Raw genomic sequence first — 19,316 nt, 5'->3', positions numbered from 1 at the left:
TTGTCTGTTTCTGTCCCTGTAAAGCCACCTTGCAGTTTTCACAACCACCTTGGAGTTTATTTAGTGCCAGTGTCACAGATGGGCCACCCTGACCTGGGATGATACACATTGTTTTTATTATTTCTTTCTCGCCAAGACCATGCACATTGGGGAACTTGTATAAATAAGGAAATGGAGGCTCAGGAAAATAGAAATGGCTGTGGAAGGCCAGAGTGTAAGTCACAGGCTGCACCTCTGATTACTGGCTGTTTCTGGAACATCCATCTGTCTGCCCTGGCCCTCTGAATGCATGGCTCAGAGCACTCTGGACTCCTGACTTCTTTGAGCATGAGGACTAGTAATTGATGTGGCATATGCTACCAGCTGCCTCCCCCACCATTCCAGCTCTGTCATTGCTCCTGTCCCTCCAGCAGGGGCCACCTTGTGCTTTTTCAAAGAGAGCAAAGAGGAGGAGATGGGAGACCTGGGTAGGTTTTGTTTTGGAATTTGTTCTTTTTACAAATCTTACTTTTTCTTGTTGGAAAAGCAGTGTAAACATTGTGTAAACAATCTTAGCAGTAACAGAAATATAAAAGAAAAGTCAACTTTGCAGAGAAAACAGAAGTTAAATGCTTTTGTTATAAGTATATCTCTCTCTAGCTAGTGTATATGTACATGTTTCGTTAGTAAAAGTAATTTTTGGGGCACAAACCAGATAACGTCATATAATCTGTTGCACAATTTGTTTTTTTCACTTAACGTAAGCTTTCAATACATATTTAAATTGATTTCTAGATATCTTTCCACATCAGAACATAAATAGTTCCTATCTTATTTTGTAACTTCACTTTTGTATTTACCTTAATTTATCAAGTCTGCGATTGATAGGTTTTTTCAGTGACACCTGAGTTTTAATCACAAATCTGCCACTGTTTAATTGACCACAGATTAAGATCCTTGACTTCTCTGAGGCTTCAGTGTCCTCATATACAGCATGGACCAGATGACCTCCCAATTTTAATGTTTTGTGACTCTACAGTTTCCACGGATTTTGAAGCTGCTAAACAGGTGAATCGTCCAAGATCCGTGGGCAGTCCTATGGATTTGCCAGTAAAAGTAAATTCACTCTAAGTCAGAGCTAATATGCTCTATAAAATATTTGAAAGTATCAGTAAAGGCAACTGTGTCTACCCTCCAAGTTAAGCCAAGATCCATAGCTATAAATTCGCAACCATTTGCTATCTGCATAATAGGTTCAAAATCAACATCTTGCTGTCTGCATAACAGATTATAAATCAACATCATGAGAGATAAATATTTGCCATATCTGCTCTTACGCGTGTTTAGAACAAAACCAGCAGAGGCCCACAGACTCTGTGCCAGATAAAATTAGGTCACATCTAAGGCAGATCAGGCTGGAGCACAGAGATCGTTTACTGAAGATCAAATCTACACTTTGCAGCTCTAGGAAGCAGTTTGAGAGACCTCTCTCACCTTGCAGGCCTGTTGCCCTAAGCCATATTTTTACTGCAACTCTAAGTTATTTGAACTTGGGCCTCTTATTTGAACTCATCTGTGAAGCTTATTTCTACCTGCACCAAGGGGCAATGAAAGGTCTCAGAATCTTCGTATACAAGTCTGTTTGCTTCTTTTGCATTTCTCCCCAGCTATAAAAGAGTTGAGGGTCAGTTGAGAGGTCTGCCATATGAACCATCAGGAGCACCATCTGGTTTTAAAGGTGCAGCCCCAGCATGTGAAAATGCACAGCCCAGGCCCCTGATCCCATGTGGGGGCACTCAAGGTCAGTGCTGGCTTGCAGGCAGGCTAAAGCCTCCCTGAGGCTGAAAAAGGATGATTGTCCCTTTAGTTTGGTAATTCGGGCTTTAGTCACACCCCTGCAACTTAGCTCTGTTAGAGATGTGACCTCTGCTAGAAAGTTTTCAGTGCACCTGTCTTATGTGTGGCTCCTGGGCACTGAGCAGACAGATCCCATCAACACCTTGATCTGCCCTTCTCCCCTACAGTATGTCTTTTAAAATTTATTTTTGGTAACTTTTAATATATTTCAAACTTACAGAAAAGTTACCAAAAAGGTATAAGGAACTCCCATATAACTTTTGTCCGGATTAACTTCACTACTCCTTTATATTTAATTGCCCCATTTGCCTTGTCATTTTCTCTGTATCTTCCTCTATCTATCTATCTATCTATCTATCTATCTATCTATCTATCCATCATTTGATCAGCTATGCATTTTCCCTTAAATCATTATTTTTAGAGTAGGTTGGTGACATTGTACCTCTTCACTTCTTTTTCAGCATGAATTTCCTAAGAATACAGACTTTCTCTTACATAATCACAGCGATATTTTTTCCCAATGCAGAATCATTGTAACACATCCTTTAACTGTTTGGGGGAGGAAGGAGATAAACATTATTTACAGGAGCCTACATAATGTCAGGCATTGCACCAAAGCAGCGTACATTCACGGTGGCATTTCATCTTCTCAGCAGTCCTGTGGAATCAATTTTTATTACCCCTGTTTTACAGACAAGCCAACTTGGGCTTGGAGAAATTCAGTAACTGGCCCACAGTTAGTCACAGGGGGAGCAGACAAAGACTCAGGTCTGTCTGATTCTCCCACTGCCCTGACCCTGGTGCCTGGTGACTATAAAACACACACTTGACATGAGTCTATTCTGAGAGAGGCCCCAGGCCCAGGTGTCTGTAGTTCATCTGCATATCATCTCAACTCTTTCTAGCCACCGTGGCAGCAGAATTATTCATGGAGCTGCAGGATTCATAAACAAGATGCTCACTGCTTGGAGCTTATCTTTAGTCCTATAAAGATGAGACTACCACCAACACAGACAAACATGTCTGAAAGATGAACATGCTTGGGAATGGATGCATGGTTAAACAGCCAATTACACAGAGAGAGAGGACAAACATTACATTCATTGGAACAGGGAGTGGGAAAGACAGGGGTTTCCTGTTTATGCTGAGCACAGTTGGAGAAAGCTATCATTATCCTGGTTCTTGGGGTTTAGCTTGTCGAGGCATCTGGGAGGAGTGGAATTTTAGAACTTAGAGCCACAAAAGCATATGTATTTTTTACATCTGGAAAGGACTTTAGACCTATAGGTCACCTCCCTCGTTCCAGACGGGGGGAAACTAAGGCTCAGAAAAGGAAACTAGTTTGTCTCTGTCATGTACCTAATCAGTGGCTGAGCTGGGGATTGAACCCAGGTCCTCTGTCTTCTAGGAGGATGTTCTTTCCACTGGAAAGTCCCAAGCTTTTTATAGCTCAAGTCCCCTTTCATTATTTACTTCCACCCCAAGCACCACTGTCCCGCATTTTCATATTTAGAAAGATTTTATCTGCCAAAGTGCTTGTATTAATGAGTAACTAACTAGTGATCCATTTTTATTAATCAAAGACAGAGACACACCAGTTAGACTTTCTGATTAGCCTAAGAGCTAACCAGTGTTAAAAGACAAATTTTAAATGAATTAAATTTAACAGAGTTTAATTTAATTGGGCAGCCCTCAGAACTGGAAGAGGTTCAGAGAGCTCCACTGCACCACGTGGGCAGGCAACATTTATGGGCAGAAAACTGAAGCGAGATACAGAAAGAGCTTGATAGGTTACAGCTCCATATTTGCCTAATTTGAACATGGTCTGATCAGTTGGCTGCCTGTGATTAACTGAAGCTTGGCTGCTGTGATTGGCTGAGACTCAGCTATTTGTTAGAAAAGTACACTACTTCAGGCTTTCAGCTAGTTGATGTGCTAAGTTAAATTGCAGTTCCTTACGTAAGAACTCAAAGTATGGAGGCATCCTCAGGCCAAATTGAATTTAACACCAGATTACCATATTGACAAAGAAACTCAAAGTATGATCTCAACTCGCATTTTTCAATGTAAAGAATAATGTTTAGCCCCCTGCTTCCTGTAGCATTATTACCTTCAAAGACCTTTAAGGGCTTATAAGAGAGCCCAGGTTGGGAATTACTGCATAGCATGGTGACGCTTGCTCAAGAGCACTCAGGATTGCCAGTGCCCCTGATGTACAAACTGTACTTTTGATGTACCACTCAGGGACCTCACCCTGCCTGTTTCCCTTCTCACTTTCCTCCCTCACTCCCTCCCTTTTTCCCTTATCATTCAGATCTCCCACAGGGCATAGGGCAAATAATAGCCATGTTTATGTAAAGTGTAATGAGAATAGAATAGAGTGATAATACCTACTATTCTACATCTTGTATGAATCATATATGGTTTTGAGCCTAAATGGAGTTCAACAACAACCAAAAGATATTTCAGATCAATGGCAGAAAAGAACGTGATGAACCATCCTAAATAAAATATTGGCAAAAGAATAGAACACATAAAAATTAATTTATCTTTCTAACTGGATAGGATTTACCACATGCCCTGAAGCCAGACACCACACAAAAGCAAACTATTAACCTAGAGATTCTCAAGATTTTCATTTCATGGCTCACTTAGAAAATAATCTGCTGAAGTAAATGGTTTAACTGAAGAAGCTGCTCATGGTCACTGGAAGAACTTGGCCTTCAGCCTGAGGGATCAATATCTTGGCACTCCTGTAACCATTTGCAGTTGATGTAGCTCATAATTGGAAAGCTCCAAATTACTATTATCTGGAAGAATACTAAAAATCTCATTAGTGTCTTAATAAATGACACCAAGGGAATTGGTAAAATCCAGCATCTATTTCTGATTAAAATCTTGGAAGAGAAAGAACTCAGAAGATGTTTTTTTTAAAATTTGAGTGGAAATTTTAATTGAGACTCATTCACTTAGTGCCTTTGGTAACGACATCTTCAGCATGAATGCTTCTCTTCTTTGGTGACTGGCAGCTGTGAGGTTGTTTTTTCTACTACCCAGCAACAGCAGTTGCTGTGCTATGTTCCAATAAAAGCCTCTTGAGTTGTCCTTTCAGTCTGGAGGAGACAATGAGAGAGGCACTGGCCCTCATGCCTGTTCACTAGGCAACTGGATAGGCCAGGAACAGGATAGGCCCAGAACTGCCTTGGTGTCGGCTCCATTGTCCAAGCATACGTTAGCAGAGGCCAACAACAGCAGAGTCACATGGGGCAGAAATGTGCCTCGCTAAGAGACCAGGCAGAGCGCCCAGCCTCAGCCCTCCTTGTGATAAGCTCAGAGGACCAGCCACTCTGCCCTGCTTGAAAGCTCAGCTGTGTCTGCATCTTTAAGTGAACACTCACACTAATGGCAGGCAAAGATTCTGCTTCTTAATAGCACTCCTCCTTTCGTTTCTGCAGAAGGGTTCAGTCCTCACTAGCCAGGCTCAGACTCAAAGTCTCCTAGCTGATGCAGAGTCCATTTGCACTTTAGGGAGATGAGGAGCTGCTCTGGGAGCTGCCTGAATCCTTGCTCCCCTTTGGGAAAGTGCTTGACCTCTGAACATTGCAGAGTGGGAGGTTGGAAAGAGGCACTTGGGCTTCAACAATTCAAGGCTGAACCATAAAAGGAAATTCTTATTGACTGTAATTGTTTTCAGCTCAAATGAGACAAACGAGGGCTTTTCATGGTAGAATTACCCAAGTATTAGCCCTTGTTAGGGATGACATCTTAGACTTTCCCCCTGTATTACCTTAGCAGAGTCGTACCCACATCAAATGTAATTAGATGTTGAAGTTCAGTTTAACATAGAGAATTGTGATTATGCAAATGGAGACTATGCTATTAGAATGTGTTTCAGGTTCAGAAAATTATATCCTTCTCTTCCACATTGGGTTGGCTTATGGTTACTAATTCTTGACCCTCCCAGAGATTCCAGGCTGATTAAGGTTTGCACAAAACAGACACACTTCCTCCCTCCAGAAGCTTTGATTAGGGCCAAATGTTGGCTTCCAAATTGTGTTCCTTAGAGGTGCCTTTGAGACTGCCAGGTGGGGGTCGTGCCAGGGTGCCGGACCCCAAGGTTTGACCAGAATAGCTCCTCTTTTATTTGTTGAATACATTGGGATAAACCAGTTTTATCTGAAGAAAGGATTCCAAGCTAAAAATATTTTGAAAACCACTGCCCTAAACCACAGGTTTTTGCTGTGAATATCAATGCATATGTATTAGATTCCCACAAACTTTCTATGTTCTTTTTTCTTTATTGGAATTTTAAGTCAAATTGCATGAGGTATATATGAAGAAGGTTCAGCATGTCTCATCTTACTGCCTTCCCATTCTGCTCCTCTGAAGATAACCAGCATTGACAGGTTGATATATATGCTCCACACCTTTGTCTGTATGTGCTGATATTCTTTAAGCATTTTTTTATTGCAAAAATTTTTAAACATACAGAACAGTAGAGACTAGTATAATTAATCCTTGTACACCCATCACCCAATTCCAATAATTATCAAAATTTTACAACACTTGCTTCATCTATCTTTTTTCATATATTTTTGTTTTGTTTTCAAAAAATGGCATCATAGTACACATACCACTTGGTAATCTGCTTTTAACTTAACAATCTGTCTTAAAAAGTATTCCATATCACCAAGGTGAGAGAATCACTTGAGGTCAGGATTTCGAGACTAGCCTGGGCAATACAGCAAGACCCTGTTTATACAAAAAATAAAAATTAAAAAATTAGCTGGGTGTGATGGCTCAAGCCATCAATAGTCCCAGCTATTCGGGAGGCTGAGTCGGGAGGATGGCTTGAGCCCAGGAGTTCAAGGCTGCAGTGAGCTATGATTGTGCCACTGCATTCTAGTCTGAGTGGTACAGGAAGACTCTGACTTCTTAAAAAAATTATTCTATGTCAGTACATTTACCTCCTTCTTGTCATGGCTATGTAGTTTTCCATTTTATGATTGAGCCATCATTTACTCAAACATTTCCCTATTGTTGGACATTCAGGCTGTTCCCCAAATTTTTTGCCACCTAATAAATTACTGTAATAAATGTTCTTGCCCGCAAGCCATCACATATTGGGGTGCTATTATTTCTATAGGATACATTTCTAAGAGTGGAATGGTAGGATCATGGGCTCTGTATACTTTGTTTTATTTAATATTACTAAAGTATATTCTCAAAAGTTTATAGATACTCAGCCTCCCACTAGCAACATATGGATATGCTCATTTCCTCATATTCTCCACAGCCCTGGTTGTTACTGCTTATAAAAAACATTATTACGACATGGTGGTGCACACCTGTGGTCCCAGCTGCTTGGGAGGCTGAGATGGGAGAATGACCTGAGTCCGGAAGTCAAGGCTGCAGTAAGCCGTGTTTGCACCACTGCTCTCTAGCCTGGGTGACGGGAGTGAGACTCGGTCTCAAAAATATATATATATTATGAATCCTTTTGTAAAGAGATAGCATAAAATTGATATTTTATGTGTGTCTGTGAATGGATTTTTTCTGCATTAATTTTGTAAAGTATAGTTTTACAATCATTGTTTGGGGGAAAGATAGCCATTAGGAATGTCTGGAAGAGAGGGGAAAAGGGAACTGTCTTCTGAATACCACTACTGATCCTTGTTCCCATTAGTTTGCACAGCGGAAAGGGGCTGGCCGCGTGGTGCACATCTGCAATCTCCCTGAAGGAAGCTGCACTGAGAATGACGTCATTAACCTGGGGCTGCCCTTTGGAAAGGTCACTAATTACATCCTTATGAAGTCGACTAATCAGGTAGGACTGGGTACTTTCACTCTAGTGTGTGTATGACAGACCACACATTAGTGAAAGGGAACGATATAATTTTTGAAAGAAGCCATTCTTAAAATAAAGAGGCGATGCGTAGCTGGCCTTCTGTTGGCATGGCATAGATGTTTTTGCTGGTGATGCTTTTTTGTTTCCCCTAGTTTCACTCTGTCCTTCTAGTGATAGGTACAGGCCTTTGTGAATTGCCTAGAGGTGAGAGGAGATGCTTTGGAATGAGGTGCTCATTCACATAGAAAGGGTAATTGGCACCCAAAATAAAAATCTATGGACTTGAATCTCTTCACTGTGTTGTCAACCCCCTGAGCTAATTATAGTCTTATCCTCTAAGCCTATCCTATCTGATGGCCTGGATTTGGAGCCAGCCAAAAACTTGGGACTAGGTATTTTTCCTGGTCCTTCATGTCAGCAGGTGAGACCCTTTGTCTCACAGCAGGAGAATGGGAGTGTGAGAATGGATGGATGCTTAGTAAGTCTAAGGAACTAAGAATCCTTAACCTGTAGGAGTTGACTGAGCCATTTGGGATGGAGTACCTTTGTCTTCATTTCTAAAGTCAGGTGGGGAGTTTATACTCCCAACAGTCAGAAATCAGAATATTTTATCTTTTAATGAATATTTTTACTTTATGAATCGGAGGAACGGGCATAGGAAAAATTATTTTCTTAAAGAAGGCTGAACTTTGGAGACTCATAGCCACATCAGGTCATTAGCTATCTCTCTCCATCAACCTGGAGTGAGACTACTCACTTGTCTCTGTTCCTGCTTCTCAGAAATTCTATTTTGGGTAAATGCACAGAATTCAGCTTGTAACATTGATGTGGTGAGAGTCCCTAGATTAATATTATTCCCATTTGACAAGTGAGAGCTAGAGGTGCTAAAATGTTTATCAAGAAAGAGGCACTTAGAAAGCTGGGTGGCAGAATGTGAAATAAAACCCTAAAGAATCTTGACTTCTTAGTCACCCACGCTAATGCCACAGACTATGACAGCATGGAGAAAAGCTGTGCATCTGAAATTCAGAAATAAATATGAGAGAAGGAAGGGAATGAGCTTGTTTAGACCATTTAGTTTAAGGAAATGAGAGAGTTAGGGACTCACAGTGAGGGCTTCCCTGTCACTGGTCCCCTTTCCCCTGCAGCATTGAGGAATCAGGATCAGTATATTGTCAGTATAGTACAAACCAAACAAATCCAAAGAACAATAGCAGCAACAAATTCACCACACCAGCTACTGGGGTAAACTGATACACAGTCAAAACAGTCTCTTTGGAACTCTCAGTAGACACAGGTTGAGTGGAGAAGCCCATTTCTCTCTGTTTTATCAGAGCAGTTAAATGAAGAAAGATGCTGTGGAAACATAATCGGGGAGTTTTCCTTTTTCTTCAACTCACAACAACATGGCCTTCCTTCAAGCCTAGGGGTTTGTGAGTTGCTGAATTTAGTGTATGTTTCTGTCTTTATAAGGAAAGTAAGAACTCAAATAACCAAAGCTTGTGTCTCTTGCTGTCACCATCACCACAAAATAGCAAGTTTTATAGGGATCAGCTCAAGGCCACATACGCAACTGCCCCTCCAAGGAAATGTGGGTTAGTGGGCTCTCCCATCTCAGAGGGATTCCATGGCATGACGTAGCCCAGGACAGACATACATAATTAAGAACAATGTCTGGTAACCCTGGGGATCAGGAAAGGGCCATCTTATAGTGAGCTCTTTTGGTGATGTTTATAAAAAGGTCTCTTTGAACAGATGGGACCAAAGAGATCTCTTCCTTGTACTGACTTTTTTTTCCTTTAAGTGAGGTATAAAACACATATTCTACAGTGCATAATGTACACTCGTCCTAAGTGTACAGTTCCATTAATTTGTTACATGTGTACACCCATATAATTAACACCCAGGTAAAGATACAGAGCATTTCCAGAATGTCAGGTTTCCTTATGCTTCTTCTCTATCAGTACCCCATCCCCACCTGAGAGAGAAGCTCAATGCTAACTCCTGTCACCATTGATTAGTTTTGCCTGTTCTTGAACTTCATAGACATGGAATCATGCCTTGTGCTGAATCTTGTTTAAGACCATTAAAGTCAAGTTCAATGAGTGTCCTTCTTTTCTTTCTTAGGCCTTTTTAGAGATGGCTTACACAGAAGCTGCGCAGGCCATGGTCCAGTATTATCAAGAAAAATCTGCTGTGATCAATGGTGAGAAGTTGCTCATTCGGATGTCCAAGAGATACAAGGAATTGCAGCTCAAGGTAAAGCATTATCTTGTTCATTCAGTCATTCAACAAGCACCAGATGAGTTTCTCCTCCATGTTAGGCACTGACCCAAATGCTGGTGGAAAGGAGAGGATAGGAAAAGATTCAGAAATGACACACTGCCTTTGAGGATCTCGAGGCAAACCATTGCAGCATGGCAAGAAAAGTGCTCTTGAGGTAAATACAAAGTGCGAAGAGACGCCTGAGACTACCTGGGAGCCAAGGAAAGTTTTCCAGGAGAAGATGTTTACAGGGGAACTTTTAAAGGAGAGAGTCAGAAGGAAAAGGTGCTGGGAGTTCCAGGCATAAACCCTTGAATACAACCTTCTCTACCTATACAGACCTTCAGTAACATTTTCTTCTTCTGTCACCCCCTTGATCTCTTGTTCTCTTCTCTCTCCTTCGTCTTTACGTCTTAAGCCTCATAGAAGTCCTTCTAAGCAGCCCTTGGCTGAATTGGCAACTGTCAGAACTCAGGGATGCATTCAAGTAGTTCCAAACCAGGGTTTGCTTTTGTTTTAGCTGATCTACGTTTCTTTCTTTTCTTTCCTTCTTTTTTGTTTTATTGTGAAGTGTAACAGAACACACAGAAAAATGGCTGATTATATATTGCATGGTTTAAAAAGTAATAATGGGTGAGATCTCACAAATCCCATAAAACCACCACCAAAGTCAAGAAATAGAATATGGACAGCATCCAGAAGCTCCCGTGAGTCCCTCCTCCTGTTCAACCCCTCTGTCTCTACTCTCCTGACTTCAATGATAATCATATCTGTGCTTTTCCTTATAGCTCTATCACCTGTATATGCCTCCCTAAACGTTATGGTTTAGTTTTGCCTGTTTTCGAACTTTATATAAATGGAATCATGCTGTGTTCTTACAGATCTTGCTTCTTTCATTCAACATGATGCCATCCATGTTGTTGGGCATGTCTATTTATTTTCAGTGTTATATATATTTCGACTGTATGGCTATACAGTTTATCCATTCTACTGTTGATGGACATTTGAGTTGTTTTAGGGACAAGGCTAATCTGAACCTTCTCAAACATGTCATCCTGGTATATATGCACTTGAGCATATAACTAGAGGTACATACATAGCTAGGATTGAGATAGCTGCATCATAAGGCATGCTTAACTCAACTTTCCTAGATCATAGCAAGCTCTTTCCAAAATTAGTTGTCTCAAATTTATACTCCTACTAGTAGTGTATTAGAGTTTTCGGCCGGGCGTGGTGGCTCACGCCTGTAATCCCAGCACTTTGGGAGACCGAGGTGAGTGGATCACAAGGTCAGGAGTTCGAGACCAGCCTGGCCAACATGGTGAAACCCCGTCTCTACTAAAAATACAAAAATTAGCTGGGCGTGGTGGCAGGCGCCTGTAATCTCAGCTACTTGGGAGGCTGAAGTAGGAGAATCGCTTGAACCTGGGAGGCAGAGGTTGCAGTGAGCCAAGATTGTGCCACTGCACTCTAGCCTGGGCAACAAAAGTGAAATTCCATCTCAAAAAAAAAAAAAAAGAGTTTTCAATGGTCCACATTCTTCCTAACACATTGTCTTGTCCAACTTTTAAATTTTTGCCTGTCTTGGGAGAGTATCATGGTTTATCACAGTTTTGTTTTGTTTTGTTTTTGAGACAGAGTCTTGCTCTGTCACCAGGCTGGAGCACAGTGGTGCTATCTTGGCTCACTGCAATCTCCACCTCCCAGGTTCAAGCAATTCTCCTGCCTCACCTGCCGAGTAGCTGGGACTACAGGCACACACCACTATGCCTGGCTATTTTTTTTTTTTGTATTTTAATAGAGACAGGGTTTCACCATGCTGGCCAGGATGGTCTTAATGTCCTGACCTCACGATCTGCCCGCCTCAGCCTCCCAGAGTGCTGGGATTACAGGCATGAGCCACCGCGCCTGGTTTATCACAGTTTTATATTTTATTCCCCTAATTGCGCATGGAGGTTGAGCACTTTTTCATCGTTTGTTGGCTGTTCCATCTGGATCTTCTCTGATGAGCTGTTTCATTTCAGGTCATCTGCCCATGCTTTTCTTTTGCATTGTGTCTTCTTATTGGTTTGCAGGAGTTCTTTTAACTGGAGCACCTAGTCTATTTGGATTTCTTGTAATTAATGCTATATTTGGGTTTAAATCTGCCCTCTTATTTTGTGCTTTCTACTGTTCCATTTAATAGGGATTTTCCTGTTCACTTTAGCTCATTCCACATTGACTTAGGGTCCATTTTGTCTAAGACCCACAGGCCTTAATCCACCTTCAAGGTTGAAGTCAGAAGACAAAGGCTCAGTGGATGTTTCTGGCTAGGACTGGCATTCTGACAAGTCTCCGTATGTAGATGGGTACTGTGTCAACCAGCTTCCACAGTCCTGAATCTGCTTTGCTTGCATCATTGCCTCTGAAGTTCCTTCGCTAATAGTTCTCCTTCAGGCAGAATCTGGCTTTTTTTTTTTCCTAATGAAAGTATATTGCTTCTTTCAAACAAGTAAGGATCCCACCCCATTCTGTATCCAACCAAAGTTCCTGGTTTCCTGGATTCTCCCCTGCGGGCTAGAGTTGAATTTCTACACTAAGTTCCCAGTGGAGGTTTGGTCTCCAAATGAGATGTTGTCATAGTTTCTAATTAGGATTAACAGCAGTAATAGGCTTCTTAAAGTACCAAAGCATAGCAATACCTTCCTGAGGGAGATAGTTTGGGGTGGTGCAAAAAACATGGGTTAAAGAGGTCAGATGGTCGAGTTTTGCTCTCAGCAAATGTGCACTGAGTGCTCACCGTGGGTGGAACTGGGCCAGGTGCCATGGAGGTAGAAGTAGCAAGCTGGCGAGGAGCTCAGTCTGGTGGGAGAAAAAGCAAATAAACAAAGAACCACTGACAACCACGTGACCTATCCTAGATTGGAAGATGGTGATGTCAGCCTGGGCTCTACCGCTTCCTGCTTTAGTGAGCTTAGAAAAGTTGCTTAACCTCTGTGAACCTCAGTTTACAGATCAGGAAAGGACTATACTTTGAGTTATTTGGCTTTAAGCATTTTTTTTCATATATTATCTTTTGAGTCTCATAATCACCGTGCCCTGTGAAGTGTGTAGGGTGGATAATAGCAGTAATTATAAGAGTACAACAATAACAATAATATATACCTTTAATTGAGTCCCGGTACTCTGGGGCAAGTAATGTACCAAGCAGTTTACATACATTATTTAATCCTGACATCAGTCCTGTTAGACAGGTATTATTATCTCAGTTTTACAAATGAGGAATCTGAAGCTAATAGAAGTTCAGTAACTTGCCCAGGATTGTATTTAGCTACTGGAAGAGCTATGACTAAAACTTAGTACTGTTTTGGTTTTGCACTAAAGCTGCATTGTTATAGTGTGTTATTATGATCTCTGTCGTCTACATGAAAAAAACCTGAGAAATCAGGTAATTTGCTTATAGTCACCCAGCCAAGAAGCCACAGAGATGGTATTCTAACAGAGCTTCTCAAGCTTCAATGTGCATACAAATCACTTGGTGATGATGTTAAAACGCACTTTGATTCAGCATATCTAGGGTAGTGCTGTTATTGTGTATTTCTAACAAGGTCCCAGGAGATGCTGCTGCTGATGGTCCTCAGAGAACACTTTGAATAGAAAGGGCCCAGAATACATTGTTTTCCGATCTTTAGCAGGGCTTTTCTGCTCCCCAAGCTGCCATATTCCCTCTTAAGGTCATTGTGAAGGTCGCATGGAATAACAGATGTGAAAACAACTTAATGTAAGTTTCAACTACATAGTAATGCATGCTTTATGGTCCCTATGTTGATATGAATCAGCTGTGACTCTCTCTGCAAGTAACAGAAATTCATCTCCATTAAGCCTGTTGGCTTAAGTTAAAAAAAAAAAAAAAAAAAGAATTTATGGATTCATGTAAATGAAAAGTCCTGGCTGCAGGTACGGCTGGATTCAGGACCCAGAGACCCTCGTTAGGACTTGGTTTCTCTCCACGCTGCCTTCCGCTCTTTTGGCTTTGTTTACTGGGGGCTCCCTGGGATGGGCCATAGCAGCCCAGGCTCTCTCCTCTAGGTGGCATGATGGCTACAGTGACCTCAGCAGCTCTTTCTCCCCCTTCCATTTCCTTCAACAAGAGAAAGCCAGAGTTTTTTCCTAGAAGCTCCCACAAAAGTCCTGAGACTTTTGAGAGAGTCGCTCTGACTGGACTAGCTTAGCACAAGTGCACGTCCCTGAACTGATCTCTGGCCAGGGCTAGGCCATGCTGTGATTGGCTGGTCCTGTGCCATCTGCTACATCCTCAGAGCTGGGGCAGGGACCCACCTAGAGCTCTGGAGCAAGATGAGGGAGGAACAGCTGCTATCAGGAGGAGGGAGAGTGGCTACTGGGAAGGTACAGGGCAAACACTGTATCCATGTGTGTCTCTGGGCAAAAGGGGCTGCATATGAGGTCCCACCAGGGTTTGCAGAGGTGGGGAGAAATTCTGATTGCTCTTTCTCCTCTAACTTTATCTTTTGCTCACCAGGCAAAGTATAGGGAGAGAAAGGAGAGATTTTAAGGTATTTTTCATTTCCTCTCTTGAATATTTCTTCATGCACATATCTTATCTCCCCATATACTTCCTGTGGCAAGGGAGTTCCTCAGCTTATTTGAGGCAGAAGCTTTCACCTGATAGTTGTTTAATAAATATGCAAAATGAATAAGAAAGAAAATCTGAAGGAACAATAAAAAGTGAGCAGCCTTTTTCCTGCAGACCTGGACAAGATGACTGGAATATATTCTGGGTTGTTCTATAGAAACTTCGTCAATAAGTATGGAATCATTATCTCTTTGACGCAGAAGTGAACTTGGAACAATTTAAACCAGTGTCTCCCAGTCACTTCATCAGAGAGTCATCAGGGGATCTTTTGTGTGGGGAGTCCTCTTGCCCAGAGATTCTCTTCAGTAGGCTTGGGGTGGGAATGAGACTCCCAGGTGCTTTTGAGGGCAGAGGGTCTGGTTTCAGAGCCACTGGTCTTGCCAGCCTCCTCGGAACAGAGAGGGCTTCTGGCCCTGGGAAGCAGTCTTGTGAATGGTCCATGGTGCTCTCAGTTGGGAAGATGATTGAGAGTCTTCTCTATGTACTGATAGTTACAAAGCATACAAGGCATGGTTCTCACTTGGGGAAGAGTTCACTCTCCAACTGGGAGACAAATTATTCGTGTGCAAAATTACACAAGATTTAAACATGAGTGCATAAGTACAGGAGCTACCAGAAGTTCCATGGCAAAAGGCAGTGTGACTGAGGGGTGTGAAAAAGGGAAGAGATTCCTAAACAAGGCCTTGAAGAAGGGGAGAATTAGCTAAAGAGAGACAGAGCTTCCAGGTAGGAGTCGGGTGAGTGATGATGTCGAGCCTAGAAAGCCTGGTAATGTTGAAACAGTCAGGGCTGCCTTGACAGGATCTGGCCCAGATGAGTTCTGGGCTCATCTAGAAGGTTTCAGTGTCTTCCCAGGACTCTTGAAGTGTGTAAAACAGGTGTGGAGTTGTCAGAGGGCATGAAACTTTCCAGCAGCTCCCTTCATGTTGGCCAAGCACTCTGTGACTTTTATGGGTGTAGCCTGCCATGCCCTGAGGCTTTTGGTGGATGCCAGATGGGCCTCATTAACCCACCTTTACAGGTGGAGAAAGTGAGTTTCCCATAGGCAATAAGCCTTGACCCGGGGTGACCTAGCCAGGTGCGGGCAGGGCTGGGGCTGCTCTTCCCGGGTTGAGATTCCTAGTGGTGGTGCCTCCCTCTTAATATGCCAGCACTTTTCTAGGACTACATCAGGCTTGAATCTCACCACTGTCTTAAAAGCAGCAAGATGTGTTAACTCTGAGCACTGTAGATGGTCCCTTGTGGGGCTGTTGAGCAGGATCATTGTCATCACAGAATGGATGTAAAGATAACAATGTCTGACATTTGTTTCAAAATAATACAGCGGGTGGGGAAGGAGGGTGGTGAGTACAGATGTGTATTAGTCCATTCTCACACTGCTATAAAGAACTGCCTGAGGCCAGGCCACGGTGGCTCACGCCTGTAATCCCAGCACTTTGGGAGGCCAAGGTAGATGGATCACTTGAGGTCAGGGGTTCAAGACCAGCCTGACCAACATGGTGAAACCTAAACTAAAAATACAAAAATTAGCCACGTGTGGTGGCAGGCACCTGTAATCCCAGATACTCGGGAAGCTGAGGCAGGAGAATCACTTGAACCTGGAAGGCGGAGGTTGCAGTGAGCCAAGGTCGCACCACTGCACTCCAGCCTGGGACACAGTGTGAGACTCTGTCTCAAAAAAAAAAAAAAAAAAAAAAGAACTACCTGAAACTGGGTAATTTATTTATAAAGAAAAGAGCTTTAATTGGCTCATGGTTCCACAGGCTGTATAGGAAACATGGCTGTGGAGGCCTCAGAAAACTTACAGTCGTGGCAGAAGGCAAAGGGGAAGCAGGCATGTCTTTCATGGGCAGGGCAGGAGTTAGAGTGGGAGCAGGGAGGTGCTACACACTTTTAAACAGCCAGATCTCGTGAGAACTCTATCAGGAGAGTAGTACTAGGGGGATGGTGCTAAACCATTAAAAACCACCTACATGATCCAATCACCTCCCACCAGGCCCCACCTTCAACATCTGGGATTACAATTGAACATGAGATTTGGGTGGGGACACAGAACCAAACCATATCAAGATACAACAAGATTAGTCATCACCATTGGCTCAAGATGGGTAATGGATTCTTCGGGGTTCAGTAAACCATTCTCTCTACTTTTGTGTATGTTTGAAATTTTCTATAATAAAAAGGTAACCAAAATTTTATCATAGACCTACTCTTTTCTCTCCCATTTCAATTTTTCTGGGGTGATTACAGCTTTGTTTCACCTGCCCTCTTAATGCCTTTACCCACAGGATATAGAAGCTGGCCAAAGAGGAAGGTTGAGAGAATTTTCTTAGGGCTTTCGGAAGTCAATTCTCTTATTTGAAAATCTTAGGCTACTTCTGTCCACTTTTCAGATGGCAGCTGGCAGCTGGTCAAGAGAGCACCAAACAACTGACAATTACCACCTAAAATAGCAGAACTGATGCTCTGTTCCTCAGGAGGGATCACAATACCTGGGACCAGTAGTCCCAGCGTGTAGTATTTGCAGATTCATATTCATTCTCTGCAGCCACATCCTTCCAACTCTCCAGCAATGCATCTTGGGATGGGTACTAGGGAGCACCTGCTCCATGCCAGGCTCTGTGCTGGTGCTGTCCGTGTGAAGATCATCAGCCCAGGGGCCCCCTCACTGGGGACCTGGGATCCGGATAGAAGTAACTCCAGGAGGTATGGGCTGAAAGTGACCCCAGGAGGAGTTTCAGTGGTTAAGAAAATAAGGGCAGAGGAATGTTTAAGCCAAGGAGAGGCTCTTCTAAGTCCACTCTAACTGCACCTCTTTGACCCCTGGGAAACTGCACGGGCCACTAGAGGATGTTTTCATCTGCAGTGTCTGATCAGCCTGCTCTGCCCCTCATCGGGGGCACCCCTGAGAGGAAGGGTCTGGGGGTGCCATCTGTGATAACCAAGGTGCAGAAGGGACCAAGAGCTCGTGGAATGCCTCTGGCCCTGACATTGGCCTGACCTGCTCCTGCCCCCATGAGCCTGAGCCCCACCCTCATAGTCACTCTGCCGTGGGTAATCTGCAAAACCTCAGCCGCTCCCTGCCAAGACCATCCTCCTCCCATGTCAGTCTTTCCTGGATCTGGGCTGGAAGGAATAACCAGGAGGATATGAAGTTCCAGAAGAGCAGAAGAAAACTGGAACCTTAGGGACTCTTTTTACAACAGAAAGCTCCCCATCCAACTCCCATGGGGAATTTTATTTTTATGTTCTGAAGAATTGCCATATACATTTATTCCAGTTTGGGGGCACATTCTTTAGCCTTTGTCTATTCTACCTTGGCAGTGCAAGCCACAGATTTGGGAGGGAGCCGGGATGTGGCTTTCCCGGCGATGGCAGATCTCATGACCTGGTCTTGGTCCTGATGACTCCCACCAACTTTCCCAAGTTCTGCTGCTCCCTTGGTGCCTGTGTGAAGGCAGTGCTGTGACAGGTCCTTTCAGGGACCAGCCATCCCAGCTGGCTTTCCCTTGGTGATACAGTAGCCGGAGTCCATTGTGTGGCCCAAGGTGGGCAGGCAGGAAGAAGACCTGCTTGGTGGGATCCACATCAAGTGCAGTCAGCTCCAAGTGAGCCTTCTTCTTCTACCCCAAGTGACAACTGACCCTGGCTGAAGGACCAGTGGTCTCTAGCCACACGGTGGGGTGGGACGAGACATCCTGGGCAGCAGCTTTCTTCTTGGCCGACACCAACAGCCTTGGCTTCTATCCTTGTTTGGCCTTGGTCTGAGCAAGGTCCAGTTTAAGCGGCTGAGGTGCTGGAGGCCAGTGCGAGTCTTGGGTGATCTGGTTATTTGCAGGTGGCACTTTCATGTGCTTTACAGAGGGTCGATGTCTACAGCTCCAGTTTGACATAAGGGACCATTTGCCAAAGTTGTGGTGCCTTTTCTGGTGGACATCCTGCCCAGTGCGAAGTTCCTGGGCCTTTTCTTAAATGGGGGATTGGCTGACTTCTAAAACCTCTGACTTATTCACCAGCACAGATGAAGGAGTCACTGCCTTCTCTTTGACTTTCTTTCATTTTGCATCTCCATATGACAAGAGGTGAGATCCCTCCCTCACTCTTGAACATTTTATATCTCTTTTCTGTGTCCTAGCCCTGACCTCTCTTCCTGAAACTGCAGGCAGCTCCTCCTTCATTCTCACCTTTACTCTGTGTTTTTCCCAGCCCAACCCTCTATCTCAACAATAACAGATAATCAGCCACGCTACTCAGAGCACTTATACCATGCTAGTCCAGCTAGATCACATCTCTGGACCTGAGTTTCCCATCTGTCAAATGAGATACGTGATGCTTTTTAACATTTGTATGGCTCTTATTGCATGATTTAGCTGGGCGTGGTGGTTCATGCCTGTAATCCCTGCACTTTGAGAGGCCAAGGCAGGAGGATTGCTTGAGCCCGGGAGTTCAAGACCAGCCCTGGCAATATAGTGAGACCTTGTCTTTTATAAAACCTAAAAAAATTAAAATGGTGTGCCGGTAAGCCCCTGTAGTCCCAACTACTTTGGAGGCTGAAGTGGGAGAATCACTTGTGCCTGGGAGGTTGAGGCTTTTAGTGAGCTGTGATTGTGCCATTGCATTCCAGCCTGAGTGACAGAGCAAGACCCCGTTTCTTAAAAAAAAAAAAAAAAAAAAAAAAATTTGCATGATTCTTTGTAAATTACATAGCAAAAATCAAGGAAAAAAGTTGATTAA

General features: G+C 43.3%; 1 protein-coding gene across 4 annotated transcripts in view; it reads left to right on the top strand.

The window, feature by feature from the left end:
- RBM20 (RNA binding motif protein 20) overlaps positions 1 to 19,316 on the top strand; it is a 225,009-nt gene that overhangs the window by 173,567 nt on the left and 32,126 nt on the right. For all 4 annotated transcript variants that reach the window (XM_055249444.2, XM_055249476.2, XM_055249468.2 and 1 more), the window contains 2 exons: positions 7,523 to 7,663; positions 9,812 to 9,943. In XM_055249444.2, the coding sequence (XP_055105419.2) occupies positions 7,523 to 7,663; positions 9,812 to 9,943 (273 nt within the window). The remainder of the gene's footprint in view (positions 1 to 7,522; positions 7,664 to 9,811; positions 9,944 to 19,316) is intronic.

The sequence above is a fragment of the Symphalangus syndactylus genome, chromosome 2 (assembly GCF_028878055.3).
Source record: "Symphalangus syndactylus isolate Jambi chromosome 2, NHGRI_mSymSyn1-v2.1_pri, whole genome shotgun sequence".
NCBI lineage: Eukaryota > Metazoa > Chordata > Mammalia > Primates > Hylobatidae > Symphalangus > Symphalangus syndactylus.
The sequence above is the reverse complement of the archived record's forward strand: the minus strand, read 5'-3'. Positions and strand labels throughout refer to the sequence as shown.